Source organism: Gobio gobio, assembly GCF_949357685.1.
Source record: "Gobio gobio genome assembly, chromosome: 13".
NCBI classification, from domain to species: Eukaryota; Metazoa; Chordata; class Actinopteri; order Cypriniformes; family Gobionidae; genus Gobio; species Gobio gobio.
In genome coordinates this window covers 6,663,143-6,678,736 of record NC_137106.1, presented here as the reverse complement: position 1 = coordinate 6,678,736, position 15,594 = coordinate 6,663,143, and the positions used below count along the sequence as shown (strand labels likewise).

Here is a 15,594-nt window from a genome sequence, read left to right as displayed (position 1 = left end):
AATCTTAAAATGCCTTTAATTGCTCATTGTTGCAGTTGGTCTAACACTCCCAGCCATCTTGGCATGTCTTATTGGCTTCTTTGCGCTTTGCCCCGGTATTGCTGCTTGCAGCTATATTTATTATTAGGGGCCAAGCACCGAAAGTGCGGAGGCACCTATTGAAACCGTTAGATTTCTTATTATTATTATTCTGTCATTGAAGCCTATGGCAGCCCATAGAACCGTTTGCGGGAAATTTATGAAATTTGGCACACAGATAGAGGACTGGCCCATCATTAACCACACCAATTTTGGAGTCCCTAAAACAATCCCTCTAGCACCACCACCTGTCCAAAGTTTCACTCATGTTTATGTTAATAACTTTTGAACCATAAGGGCTAGAAACAAAATTACAAAAATATTTTTTTTCCCTCTGATTCCTTGGCTCAAAACAATTCGATTGTACCCTATGAAGTCATTTTCCATCATTAAAAATTTCCCGCCATTTTTAATTAACCAAAAAACCTACTTTTGCGAACTCCTCCTAGGCCGTTGCTCCAATATTCACAAAAATCTAACCAGATCATCTTCAGACCATGCTGACAAAAAGCTATGGAATTCAAGTTGATTTCGTTTTTGATAAACCCGCTAACAAATTTTACGTAGCGTTTGCGAAAATACACTTAAGGCTATAACACTTTATCGTATTCAAACAAAAGTTGGTACATGTCATCACAAGCATGACCAAAGGCAAACATGCAGCGTTTCGGCGCAGCGCCACCTACTGGTCCGGAGGTACGAAATTGGCTATTTTTGCTTATAACATCTGAACCGTTTGTCCAAAAATCACGGCATGCCGAGTCGTATCCAATTTTAACATATCGGCCATTTTGGCTGTCAGCCATTTTGAATTATGTGCTAAAATGCTGTATTTTATGAACACATGAAACTTGGTATGGGTCATCAGCACGATGCCCTGAAGGAGCCTGAGAAGTTTTGAAACAGCGCCACCACAATTTTTTTTATTCAAACGCTTACAACTTTGGGTGTGATTGACTTATTTTAATGGGAGTAACTTTTCTTGTCTCCTGAATCCTTGCCGAGTCCAACGATACCAGACTTGCCAGGTTTCGGCCTATGGTTTGTGCAGCGTGGTAATTTAGCGCTTATAAAACGTTAGCTGATATCTTCGAAACTGCTAGTCCGATCGAGACGAAACCAGCGTCAGAAGTTCGGAAATACAGGTTGATAGCTAAACGCTAATACCCAAATGTCAAAATATTGATAGTAAGGGGGAGTAAAATCCAATCAAAGTCAGGTGTCAGTCATTTTTCATGTGTTTTTTCATATAAATGTCTATTAACTCCAAAACGAAATGAGATATTTTCACCAAAATTGACACACACATGTATGGGCTCACTCAGAGGACACCTAAAAAATGGTTGGATTGCGCCAGAACAATACATGAAATTCCCATAGACTACAATGCATTTTTCAGCCTTTTTGCCAAAAATCATCTTAAAATGCCTTTAATTGCTCATTGCTGCAGTTTATCTGACACTGCCAGCCATTTTGGCATGTCTTGTCTTCTTATTTGCGCTTGGCCCCAGTATTGCTGCTTGCAGCTATATTTATTATTTGTTTTGTTCATCATGTTCAAAACCATGGCTAATTTGTGTAATTTGGGTAGATATATTCACTGTGTGTTCATAGCACTCAGCTGACAAGTTTGTCTGAAGTACAGCATTGAACAGGATGTGGAACAGTGTGTTTTGCCAATAAAAAAAGTGATTTTTATCAGATTAATCGGAAAAATAATCGACCAACTAATCGAGTATCAAAATAATCGTTAGTTGCAGCCCTAACCGAGAGTATTCGTCAGGTGTGTGTGGATTTGCTGTGTTAAACAGACAAAACGGGGATATATTCAATAAACGTAAAAGACAGGTTTGGTGTTTCTCATATGTAACAGAAATGACAGATTATGGGATGGGTGCACCGGCAGGAAAAAAGGTCGCGGTCTGGAGCCCTGAATAATAAAAGTTTCAGACAACTGTGATATTCAAAGTAAAGTTAAACATAAGAAATTACAGCATTAATGAAAACAAAAAAGTTTAGTGCAATGCAAATGAAAAGTGTTTCTAATCTCACCTGTTTTGTCTTGTCTACGCTTTGGTCTGGATGGCCAGATGCAGTCAGCGATCAGGACCAGCATCTGATTGAGATATTCAGCATTAGACCGAGTCATGATTTCAAACCCACCAGTGGAAGTTCACTTTTAAAAGTTTGATCCACTACAAGCGAGAACCACCCACTGTATCCTCAAAAGAGCCGCAGAATCGACCAGTATTACGCAACTCACGTTGTATAATGTGAGAACATCTTTACTTCAAAATGCATTATATAAGTCCTTCTGCTGCAAGTCATCACGTATCACTGTGCGAACTGCTTCATAGAGCGCTCGCGTTAGATGAAGTCAAGTGCACTTCGTTGGGTCCCTTTGGTAAATGGTCTTTTTAGATCTGAACCACGGATGGTCCGTTTGCAGGAAGATTTATGCATGAGATACTCTCATGCACAGAGTAAAGCTTATCGCTTTTTGCTTTGAACATGAATAATACATTAACACATCTAAACTGTGAAAATGATGTTTGTAGACTTACCAGGCCGAGTATCAGCCCCATAAAGAGTGTGATGATGGCAAATATCACATACGAGCCCCAGGAAGGAATACCGAGAATATTCGTCAGGTACGTGTGGATTTGCTGCGTTAAATGGACAAAACGGGGATATATTTAATGTACGTAAAAGACAGGTTTCTTCATAAAATAAAGGACATAAAATTATCAGTAACACTTTACAATAAGGTCCCATTATTTAACAATAGTTAATGCGTTAAGGGAACTTTTTTTGAAAATAGGCTCATTTTCCAACTCCCCTAGAGTTAAACAGTTGATTTTAAGCCGATCTCCGATCTTAGCATAGCTTAGCATAGATCATTGAATCTGATTAGACCGTTAGCATCTCGCTCCAAAAAATGACCAAAGAGTTTCAATATTTTTCCTATTTAAAACTTGACTCTTCTGTAGTTACATCGTGTACCTAAGACCGACGGAAAATGAAAAGTTGCGATTTTCTAGGCTGGTAGATTTTCTGGAATTTTTTCCACAAGAAATTAATCTGGGGAATTTTTGGAAATATATTCCAATTTAGAAATTACGTGAATCTACGGGAATTTATGGGATTCAATTTGAAATCTTGGGAAATTTATATAAACTGTATCATATACAAACATAAATAGAAACATTTTGTTTGGGCACGTTATTTATTTATTTTTTGCATTTTGATATATTTTCCAATTAATTACTTCTAATATAGTAAATATGTAAAATAAATATATATATTTTTATTTCAGCAATTGTTATGCAGGTGTTATTTATTTCAGTGTCACATGATCCATCAGAAATCATTCTAATATGCTGATTTGATAGTCCGTTATTAATGTTGAAAAGAGTTGTGCTGCTTAATTAAATTAAATAGAGGCTCCTTTAAAAAAAAAAAGATAAATACTGAGGAAGTGTATTAATAGCAGTGTATTTCAACTAATGTTAACAAAATATTAAATTATTAATTAATAATTATTCATGTAAATAATACAAGTATTGCTCTATGACTCAAGTGTATCACTGCAGACTGGGAAAATGAACGCATCAATAGAGTTATATGGGCTACTTTGGTATTTTTATGGTGTTTTTTTGTCCTTTTTGGGCCGGCGTGAACAACATCCTTAAAATATATGATTTAGTGTTATGCCATAAGGCTTTAGAATGAGTAAATGATGCCAGTTTTAAAGACAAAACTACAGAAATGTTTCTTACTCTGATCCACACGGAGAGACGAAACAGATTAGCCATTCCTGACATCCTGTAAAAGAATAAAACCGTTTTATATGCAAAATTTCATGATGCAAACACATCAGCACTTTTGCAGACAGGAAAGGTTTTATTTACAGAAGAGAGGATGGTGACTTCCATCCTGGCACCGGCTCAACCGTCGCCCACTTCCTGTCCACAACATAAGCCTGGATATCCTCAATAGTCCGTGATGAAACATATTTGCGGAAATTTCCATCTTTAGCGCTGTGGGTGAGATGGGTTTTCTGTGTTATGCCTCAATGAAATACTTTTTTTAATTAAAAAGTGGGACCTGAAAGAACATTTTAAACGAGTTTTGTCATGACACCTGAGGGAAGATAAATTCAGCCATCTGAGGACTTACTGAAAAATAGTCGGCAGTGTTGTAACCAGAAACCTCCCACTCAGACCTGTAGAACAAAAGAACAGAGGATGGATATATAGATGCAGAAATGCAGATAGAAGAGCGAGCACATCCTATACTGGGCTAAAGAATCCCTTCGGCATGGGAAGGCGGTATACGGTCTATAGCGGAGCTGTAACAGGAGTAAAGCCTGACAGCTTCCTGACAGCCAGACACAGTAAAAGGCGTTTTCTCCCCAGCAGCTGAGATTTACAGGAGAGACTCCATTCAGACCCGCTGTGGGTGGAACAACAAGACAATTTTCACATCATTAGCAGCTTAAATGTAATCTTTGCTCGCCTTTAAAATGTAGTTTGTGTTCAAAGGGAATCGTCTAAACAGGTCTGGATATAATGGAGACCTATTGTGCTTTGGTCCATGTTCATCTTTCTTTAGTGTAAAGCTGTGTTCACACCAAACACGAATAGAGCGTCTGGAGCGAGTGATTTCAATGTTAAGTCAAAGTAAAGACGCGTCTGGAGGTCCTGCGGCGCGATGGACGCGATTTCGATCAATACGCGCAAGTGATTTTATTTGGTGCTTTTTGTGCATTCACGCGTTTGACGCCGAGTTGAACAATCTGAACTTTGCCGTCAATTCGCGCCGCGTTAACCAATCAGGAGCCTGCTCGCTGCTGTCACGTGGTAAAGTGACGTGATGAGAAACCGCATGATTTAAAAATACTACTGTTATTGTGTCACAGAATTTAGTTGTAAGACTTTTTCAGGTGAGAGTGTAGTTGTTTAAAGATCAAATCTGTGGTTTATTTATAAAGAGAGCGCCTATTTAAAAAATAATAATAATCTGGCGTTTTTGGAGTTGTGAGATCCAGGCGATCACAGGGCGCTCAGCGCTCATTAACCCCTGCGAGAGCAGCCTTTCCTCAGCCAGTCCTTCTGCCGTCTGCCGCTGGCTCTGATGTCCTGTAGGGCTTCGTCTTGTGTTGATCTAACGGCCGATCTTTGGTGTCATGAATCTATAATTTGTTGTCTGCCCAATCGTTTTGACTGCGGGCAAAGAGAAATTTCATAACTTTATTTTTTAGGATATTTAAATATACATGCAGTGAATATAATGTAGGTAGTGTTGCCTGAACCACATTTGTGTGGCTATAAATGTTTAATAAATGAAAAGAGGCAGTGGTGTTTTATAGTGTTGTTTTCGTCAACGAAAAGTATGACTAAATATCTTCGTCAACGAACCTTTATAACGTGACGAAAACGAGACGAGACGCAACGTAAATGCTGGTCATGTGACGATGACGAATAAAAACGAGACTAAATGTGGTTCACAAAATAAAAACTATGCTAAAATGTCTCTTCATTTTCGTTGACGAAAGTATGACGAAAGTTTGCAGTATTTCTGTGCGTCTCATTCAGGGGCTGCATCAGGTCTCACTGCGCAGACGCAGGTGACATCACTCTCTTCAAACCCCACTCGCGCGGCGTCTCCGGTGAGTGAACGGGTCCTATGGCCGGCCAGTCGGGGTTCGTAAGCCCTATTCGGACGGTAATTGTTTGTCCTGCGGTCGTAAGGTGTCTTCATCATTTACAGGGGCTAGTCAGTGATTTTATGGTCGTCTTAATGCAGAATGTCAGTGTTTTTCTCCCACCACCCGTGTAAAAATCTCCGGCCAAATTACCTAACTGAATTACTGTTTGACAAACACCAAGGTCGTGTGGTTCCGTCTGAATCCACATTTCTGAGTTTTCAATCACTTCAGAATTCACGGTTTATATCCTTTTTGGCCACTGCAGAGCACCGTGCGGTTGTGCTTCGCTGTTATCTGGATGCATTTTAAAGATCTAGACTTGTATTACTGAAATATTGGTAAGTATTTACAAGAGCAAGATATTTCATCACCGCTCAAAAAAAGAAAGAAAGAAAAGCACGTAAACATTTGAAATGTCCCGTTATAACGGCAGCAATTATATATGTTAAAATAACCGCAGCATTATGAATACCTCATAAGCGAATAAGAGGCTATATTCACTTATTTCCACTCATTTCCATGTGGAATAAAATTACATCCTTTATTTTGAGATAAAATACAAGACAGAAAAACATTTTAACTATAATGTGGGTCTAATTTTAAACATATTTAAATAATAATTTGGATATTATTTTCCTATTATTAAATTAAATATGCATTTATTCTTATTAAGACATTTGGAAAAACTTTTATCACATTGAAGTGGAAAATAAAACGGGTGTTGTGGAAATAGATGGGGAAAAATGTGGCCACAAAAATCACAGGAAAAAACACCACAAACCTTAAGAGACATCTCAATGTTTTTATTTATTTTATTTAAATGTATGTGTGTGTACTTTTAACATGTTTAGTTGGTAAAATAAATATGTTGTAACTTCAAATCAGAGCGTCTTCCGTGTCTGGAATGGATGTATTCTTGAGTCTAAGGTAACAATAATATAATAAGATAACCTTGTTTGAAATGGGTTTGGCTAAAAGAAGATTTTGGTTTTGTCTATAATACGTAGGCTACTTATACTACATTGACTGGGTTAAATAGAATTGCATTACTAAAAAGAGACTAAAATACAATTTGCATTGACTAAAACTTGACTAAAATGTCATCAGTTTTCGTCGACTAAAACTAGACGAAAATAGTCATAGATAATTCTGACTAAAATAAGACTAAAATGCTCAGACTTTTAGTCGACTAAAACTTGACTAGACTAAAAAGAGTATGACTATGACTAAAACTAATAAAAACTAAAATGACAGCTTGACACAAAGACTAGACTAAAACTAAAATGAAAAACAGGCCGCCAAAAACAACACTAGTGTTTTATGACATATTTCTCCTGGAGTGCCTTGAATGCGCGTCTATTTTGCTTCAAACGCTCAATTTATACGCGTGTCCAATCCGCTGTGGACGCGCAAATGGATTCAAAATGTTCAAGCGTCCAACTAGACGTGGTAGACGCGAATTTGACGCTCTATTCGCGTTTGGTGTGAACGCAGCATCAAGGCCTGTTCACACCAGGATGATTTTTGCGCGTTTATCGTAGACGTTTAACGCCTCGTGACTAAACAAAGGGCGCCAATGTGAGTGTGCACACCGACACGCAAAACGTCAGCCGTAAAAGCGTCATAAAAAAAAAAAAACGCCTTAAAAACCAGCCAACCAATGAGATCGCCGCTTTCGTTCACGTGCCTGGAGCTGCTGAAGTTACAGTAAAACACCACTTGATGGCGTAAGTAGATAAAGAAGAAGATGAGCTTCTAATGCTGCTTGCCAGTTAGAAAAAAAAGTGTGTGAATGGTTTTGGCAAGCACGTAAATACTGTCTTTCTTTTTCTGTGTGACAAGCGAGTGTCAGAAGCGTAAAGAGTCGCAGCACCTCCTTGAGTACCGGGAGCGCTATTGACCGAATTTGCACGTTCATTCGGCGCATCGCCAGTGAAAATCGCTTGGGTGTGAACACAAAGACGTGCTCGTATTACTGTTGTACAGTAGAATTTAGCCACGTCTCAATGTTATATCACTGATAATAAATCAATATTAAAACGTAAAATTTTATATATTTTTTATGAATTATCCATTTCTCTTCCACGGAACAGCTTTGACAAAAAAGTTTAATTTCAAATGAGATCAATTAAATAGTTTTTTTTCCCCATTCATTTGGTTGCCAGAAAAATGTAAATACACAACATAGAATTTCTGGAAGAAGAAAAAAACATTATTTTTTTTTTTTTTATGAATTCAATTAATTACACATGCTTTTTGATTATTTAAATTTGATTAATAAAATTGTAATTTAATTAAACCATTTCAAATGGAATCCTTAAATCAGAAAATACAGAATATATATATATTATTTGAGAAAAAAAAGAAAACGTATTTCATAGGGCCCTAAATATGTCATTTTTGTTAAACTTTTAATTAATCGTTGTTAAATTGTACACATTTCTTGATTTCTATTAATTAGGCATGCTTTTTGATTAATACAATTTTATTTAACCATTAAAATGAGTCCAATTTTTTCATAGGGCCCTAATAAGTAGTGTGTTGAAACTGGCGGTTATGGTAAGGGGCGGGGCATTTCCCAAACACACTGGAAGAGCTTGACCAATCACAACACACTGCTCCAGCCGACCAATCAGAGCACAGTGTGCTTTTTCTAGGGGCTTCATAGAGACAGGAACTAAACAGAGCGTTACTGACAGACTGTGAAGAGACGAGCTGCAACAATGGAGAATTTATGTCTTAGAAGCCCAAAAACAAAATCAACACTTTGATATAATAGGTCCTCTTTAAGGGTACTGGAGAGGAGAATCCGGCCGATAGTGGAACCTCGGATTCAGGAGGAACAGTCTGGTTTTCGTCCTGGTCGCGGAACACTGGACCAGCTCTATACCCTCTACAGGGTGCTGGAGGGTTCATGGGAGTTTGCCCAACCAGTCCACATTTGTTTTGTGGATTTGGAGAAGGCATTCGACTGTGTCCCTCGCGGCATCCTGTGGAGGGTGCTCGGGGAGTATGGGGTCCGGGGTCCTTTGCTGAGGGCTGTCCGGTCCCTGTATGACCGAAGCAGGAGTTTGGTCCGCATTGCCGGCAGTAAGTCAGACTTGTTCCCGGTGCATGTTGGACTCCGGCAGGGCTGCCCTTTGTCGCCGGTTCTGTTCATAATTTTTATGGACAGAATTTCTAGGCGCAGCCAAGGGCCAGAGGGTGTCAGGTTTGGGGACCACACGGTTTCGTCTCTGCTCTTTGCGGATGACGTTGTCGTGATGGCCCCTTCTAACCAGGACCTTCAGCATGCATTGGGACGGTTTGCAGCCGAGTGTGAAGCGGCTGGGATGGGGATCAGCACCTCCAAGTCCGAGGCCATGGTCCTCAGTCGGAAAAGGGTGGCTTGCCCACTCCAGGTTGGTGGAGAGTTCCTGCCCCAAGTGGAGGAGTTTAAGTATCTAGGGGTCTTGTTCACGAGTGAGGGGAGGATGGAACGGGAGATTGACAGACGGATCGGTGCAGCTTCTGCAGTAATGCGGTCGATGTACCGGTCTGTCGTGGTGAAGAAAGAGCTAAGCCGTAAGGCGAAGCTCTCGATTTACCGGTCAATCTACGTTCCTACTCTCACCTATGGTCATGAGCTTTGGGTCATGACCGAAAGGACAAGATCCCGGATACAGGCGGCCGAAATGAGCTTTCTCCGCAGGGTGGCTGGGCGCTCCCTTAGAGATAGGGTGAGGAGCTCAGTCACTCGGGAGGAACTCGGAGTAGAGCCGCTGCTCCTCCACATCGAGAGGGGTCAGCTGAGGTGGCTCGGGCATCTGTTCCGGATGCCTCCTGAACGCCTTCCCGGGAAGGTGTTTCGGGCATGTCCAACCGGGAGGAGGCCCCGGGGAAGACCAAGGACACGCTGGAGGGACTATGTCTCCCGGCTGGCCTTGGAACGCCTCGGTGTCCCCCCGGAAGAGCTAGAGGAAGTGTCTAGGGAGAGGGAAGTCTGGGCATCTCGGCTTAGACTGCTGCCCCCGCGACCCGGCCCCGGATAAGCGGAAGAAGATGGATGGATGGATGGAGGTCCTCTTTAATAATAAAAACGTTCATCTGCTTATGATGTTATAGTGCACAACAAACATGGCTGATAATAACTGCAGTAGGAGTTAAATTTAGTGACATGGGCTATATTAAAAGCACAACTCAACCCCACTGTAGAGAGTTAATTTGAGCCACATGACAACTCTTAAAGCGTGTAAAGAGCTCAGTGTGTGCAAACAATCCAGCAGTGTTCCTTCCTTCTGAAATGCCAGACACGCCGCAGATGATCAGATCAAACCGTACGCAAACCGGCCATTCACACTGTTGATGGTGTCACACACACAGAATTACAGTATATTCAACAGCTCTGAATGTGGCTCATCCGCGTTCATCGTTTTAGCTTTGTTTTAACTCAATGACTGCATAATGTGCGTAATGCACTGATGTCCAGCAACTAGTAAAAAAATCTGTAACACTTTATTTGAAGGTGATGTAGTTACTACATGTACTTTCTATAGTAATGACAGTAATATATGCATAATTACAAGTACCTAACCATAAAACCTAACCCTTTAGTAAGTTAATTAATATTACTCAGAACTTAAATATAGGGTAACACTTCATTTTACAGTGTCCTTGTTATATATATATATATATATATATATGTGACCCTGGAGCCCAAAACTTAAGTCTCACGGGTATATTTGTGGTAATAAATATATTTTATGCTAAAATCATTAGGATATAAAGATCATGTTCCATGAAGGTATTTTGTAAATTTCCTACAGTAAATATATAAAAAATGCATTATTATTAGTAATATGCATTGTTAAGGACTTCATTTGAACAACTTTAATGGCGATTTTTCTCAATATTTTGATTTTTTTTTTTGCACCCTCAGATTCCAGATATTCATTTATTATTTTGATTTTATTTATTCAGCTTTCAGATGATATATAAATCTCAATTTTAAAAAATGTACCCTTATGACTAGTTTTATGGTCCAGGGTCACATATCACATGTACTTACTATAGTAATAACAGTAAATTATGCGTAATTACATGCAACTAACCCTCAACTAAATCCCAATCCTATTGTAATTACTAGGGATGCTCCGATTGATCGGCCGATAATCATATTTTATGACTCGATCTGTACACACTAAACTTGGCCGTTTTCACGAACCGATCGCAATTTGATGACGTCAGCGTGAGGACCTTATGGTGAGGACGTACATGACGCGTGGGGTAGTAGCAAATATTCAAACTTTGCTACGGAGCGCAATAGAATAGGAACGCAATAATTCTGACTAAAATATACATATTTCTAAAATATTTGTTGTTGGACAATAAATGTGCCATTTGTGGAATTTTAAACCTACAAGTAAGTATATTTTTATGAAAGTGACCATTATAATTGGATAATCAAATATAGGCTAACATGCTTTTGTTTTTATTTTCATTTTTAGTTTAGTCAATTAAAAAAAACTAAATTATTAATACATGCCTACATTACATTCACTGTATTTGTTTATAGCCTTCAATATCAACATTGTTTTTAGGACATCATTGGGCAGGATGTGAAATAAAATTATTATTAAAATCAAAGTACAAAAACTGTAGAAAATACCAGGATATATGCCGTGTATCGCCATATCGCCCAGCCCTGTTTAGTGTACTGATATGCGTAGTGTTATGAAGAAACCCCATTAAAGGCATATTAAAATGTTCTCTGTATAATTAATCCATTTTGTGATTATTTAGTACCCTGTTAAAACAATAGTTACATTGTAACATAACTACCATAAAAATGTAACAAAAATATAATAAAGGCAACATCTATAGTATTTTTCTTTTTATCTGAAAAAAGGTTAACGGTGATCAGAGAGCTTACAAATCAGTGAAGCATTGGAATCGGTATCAGCTGCAAAAATCCTAATCGGAGCATCCCTAGTAATTACAATAGTTACTAAATATTACTCAATACTTAAAAATTACACTTTATTTTAAGGTGTCATTGTTACAGTGTAGTTATACATGTAAGTACTGAGTAATATTAATAAATATGTACTTACTATAGGGTTAGGGTAGGGTTAGGGTTTGGTTGAGGGTTAGTTGTGTGTAATTATGCATAATTTAAATACTATAGTAATTTGTAATAATTACTATAGTATTTAATTACGATAATTATCATTATCGTTTTATTGCCCAGCTCTAATATAAATCGCGATTAATCGCAAGTTTTTAATATTTTGATATTGTAATCATTTCAGTTACTCTCCAAATTCATGTAGAAACAATTTAAAGTCAGTATATTTTAAATATGTGTTGTAATGGCATGTTTTTATGAATGAAAGCCAGTATCACTGATACTAATGTCTCTATGAAACATTAATGACGTTACATTACAGTATAACTGAAAGCTGCCAATTTCAACATTTATTAGGCTTTAAAAAAACAACTTTTAATTTAATTTAATCTAAAACAATCTTTACATAAATAAACCATTATAATAAATGTTATATTTACCCGTGGCCTTCCCTGTTAGACATATACAGTAGGGCTGAACGATATATCGTTATCGTATCTATATCTAGATATGAACTTTCTAGATATTACCATCGAAAAAAGCAACGATATAGACAATATAGATTTCCCCTCTCCGCGCTCGCCCTGCATACAACTCTGGCAGTCACAACAAACATCAGTTTTACAAGTGCCCTTGAATGCACCGCTAAAGCCAGCGCGCACACACTACCAGGGACGTGGGAACTATATTGTGGGGGGGGGGGGGGGGGGGGGCGTTTCCATGGTGACGCGTCATTGCTTGTCACGTGACACACAGCAGCAGCAACAGCGCTGAATGAATGATGATCTGCTTTTATGTCATTTTTTCCTTTTTTATTCAGAATATTAACAAATGTGTTAGCTATGGCATGAAATATCTGATTCCGATTGTCAAATACATGCAAGTGGAAGTATATTGTTGTTTAAACACTTTAAACACTATATACACACACACACACACACACACATAAGTGTGTGTGTGTGTGTGTGTGTGTGTGTGTGTGTGTGTGTGTGTGTGTGTGTGTGTGTGTGTGTGTGTGTGTGTGTGTGTGTGTGTGTGTGTGTGTGTGTGTGACAAGGACACTGTAAAATAAAGTGTAACAAAAAAAATCAAATAAGCATTTCAATCACTGGATTATCCAATATGCATTACCATATGATTATTTAATAATTAATACATAAAGTAGTAAAATAAATAACTATATTAAGATATATTTTGTTTGCATGACATAAAATGATCCACACTGTATGTTTTTTTCCATACTTCCCCTAAGACAGATAGCTAATCAGTCAAACCTGGTTGTTGTGTAACGTCCACCCTGCCCACGGATATGCCCAGACTTTCACTCTGTCTTCCCAGATTCTCCCAGTCTGCGTGTAAATGTTGGCACGCCGGGCACCAAGGGGCATAACTGTAATAAACACACGAAACAGAGCAGCAATTCATTTCCATACATGCATAGGGTGACCATATTTTGATTACCGGAAACCAGGACACTCAATGAGATACTCAAATGAAGTTTACTCAAAGATTCCTTATTCATTTCAATACATTTAAAGTATGCCTCCTCTGTATGGATAGAAAAGTGTTATATTAGGCCCAGGACAGGACGTTTGGTCACCCTATGCATGCATCGTATTTTGCTTCACTTCCTGCATACTGGATGCAAATGTGGGCGTGACCCTGAAGATGTGATCATGTTCACCGATATAAACACAATATCATCCACAATATCTGTGCATATAGATGCTTAATGCATAACATGACGATTTGCACTTATTTGCATATTGCAGAAGACATTTATAAACACTTCCGGTTGCATGTACTTCACTGCACAAACATGCATTGTTGTTGTTATGATTTCGACACTGTAACGGAATAAACCGGTGCATTGTTGCAGCGCGACAGATCGAAGCGTCACTGAATCTGATCAACACAACGAGAATCCTGCAGCTCGCGGATCAGATGATATCTCACACACACACACACACACACACACACACACACATACATACTCACAATTTGATCATCCACTCGCCCTGCAGGATGAGCGTCCAGTTCGCGTCGGCCACCGTCTGCACATGATTAACCTCCGTCTGAGCGTTTACACGACACACAAGCAGCAGAAATACAGCAGTGATCCGACATAAACTTCTGCCATATTTCTGCATATCCGCGCGTGCCAGACCCGCCATATTGCTGCTGCAGGAGCACATGATTCACCAGAAGCAGGAAATACAGCAGCGGCGCTTAAAGCTGAACTCTACAGATGTGCAGCATATGCACCTCTGCTCAAACACACAATACTCTAAAATAAATGTACTATATTATGTATATGTAACTATATTATTATCACTATTAAATAAATAAATAATTATATAAACATAAAAAAAAGGTTCTATGTGGCACCAAAAATAGTTCTTGGCGTAATCAACCTTTTTAAGTGATATATAGCACCAATTTTGGTGCTTCAGTGGTTCTTCAGTGGTTCTTCAGCGGTTCTTTGACTAAGGTGCTATATAGCACCGCTACCATATACAGAACATGTTAAGATATGGTGCTATATAGCACCAAAAGTGATTCCTCTATGATTACGACTAAGATTCCTTTTTGGTGCCATATGGAACCTTTTTTTTTTTTTTTTGAGTGTATACACATGCATGACACACCAAACTATACACACCAAACTCGCTCATCCATGTCTTTATGGAGCGACGCTTTGTGCACCGGAGCACAGTCATGATGGGACAGGAAGGGGCCGTACCCGAACTGTTCCCACAAAGTTGGGAGCATGAAATTGTCCAAAATGTCTCGGTATGCTGAAGCATTAATAGTTCCTTTCACTGGAACTAAGGGGCCAAGCCCAACCCCTGAAAAACAACCCCCCACACCATAATCCCCCTCCACCAAACTTTACACTTGGCACAATGCAGTCAGGCAAGTCCCGTTCTCCAGGCAACCGCCAAACCCAGACTCGTCCATGGGATTGCCAGACAGAGAAGCGTGATTGGTCACTCAGAGAACACGTCTCCTCTGCTCTAGAGTCCAGTGGCGGCACGCTTTACCCCACTGCATCCCACGCTTTGCATTGCACTTGGTGATGTAAGGCTTGGATGAGCTGCTCGGCCATGGAAACCCATTCCATGAAGCTCTACACATTGTTCTTGAGCTCATCTGAAGGACACAGAAGTTTGGAGGTCTGGAGCTCTGCAGAAAGTTGGCGACTTCTGTGCAGTGTGACCCTCAGCATTATTTTTATTATTATTCATGTAGAGTATAAAAAATAGTTATACTTATCAAAATCCAACTCTCTGTTAACTATTACCATGCTTCATATTGCTGATTGTTTTGGTGATTTACATTAGCTAGAGGGTGTAACGATACCCTCATGTCACGATTCGATACATATCACAATACTGACCTCACGATACGATATTATTGCGATACTAAAAGGTTAACAAAAATGAATACCCTTTGACCTGGTGCTGGTAACCCAATGCACAGGACAATTACGACACCAGAATAAAATATTCATGATTCTGAAGCTGAAAATACAGAATTATTTTAGACGAATGTGCTTGCACTCTGTCACTGACTAGATACATTTTAAATATTTCAGGTCACTTTTAGGTAACTTTTTACTGGTAACATAAGACCAGTAGGCATTATCAGGACACACATATTCCCCCATTGCAGTGTTATAGATTATATTCAACATTTT

General features: G+C 39.0%; 1 protein-coding gene across 1 annotated transcript in view; it reads right to left on the bottom strand.

Moving 5' to 3' along the window:
- tmx4 (thioredoxin-related transmembrane protein 4) overlaps positions 1–14,089 on the bottom strand; it is a gene marked incomplete at its 5' end in the record, with an annotated part of 18,269 nt that extends 4,180 nt beyond the window's left edge. Inside the window, 7 exons of the mRNA XM_079833414.1 lie at positions 2,131–2,194; positions 2,643–2,744; positions 3,858–3,903; positions 3,990–4,118; positions 4,258–4,303; positions 13,169–13,284; positions 13,893–14,089. Of these exons, the coding sequence (XP_079689540.1) occupies positions 2,131–2,194; positions 2,643–2,744; positions 3,858–3,903; positions 3,990–4,118; positions 4,258–4,303; positions 13,169–13,284; positions 13,893–14,089 (700 nt within the window). The remainder of the gene's footprint in view (positions 1–2,130; positions 2,195–2,642; positions 2,745–3,857; positions 3,904–3,989; positions 4,119–4,257; positions 4,304–13,168; positions 13,285–13,892) is intronic.
- Between the last annotated feature and the right edge of the window lie 1,505 nt (positions 14,090–15,594).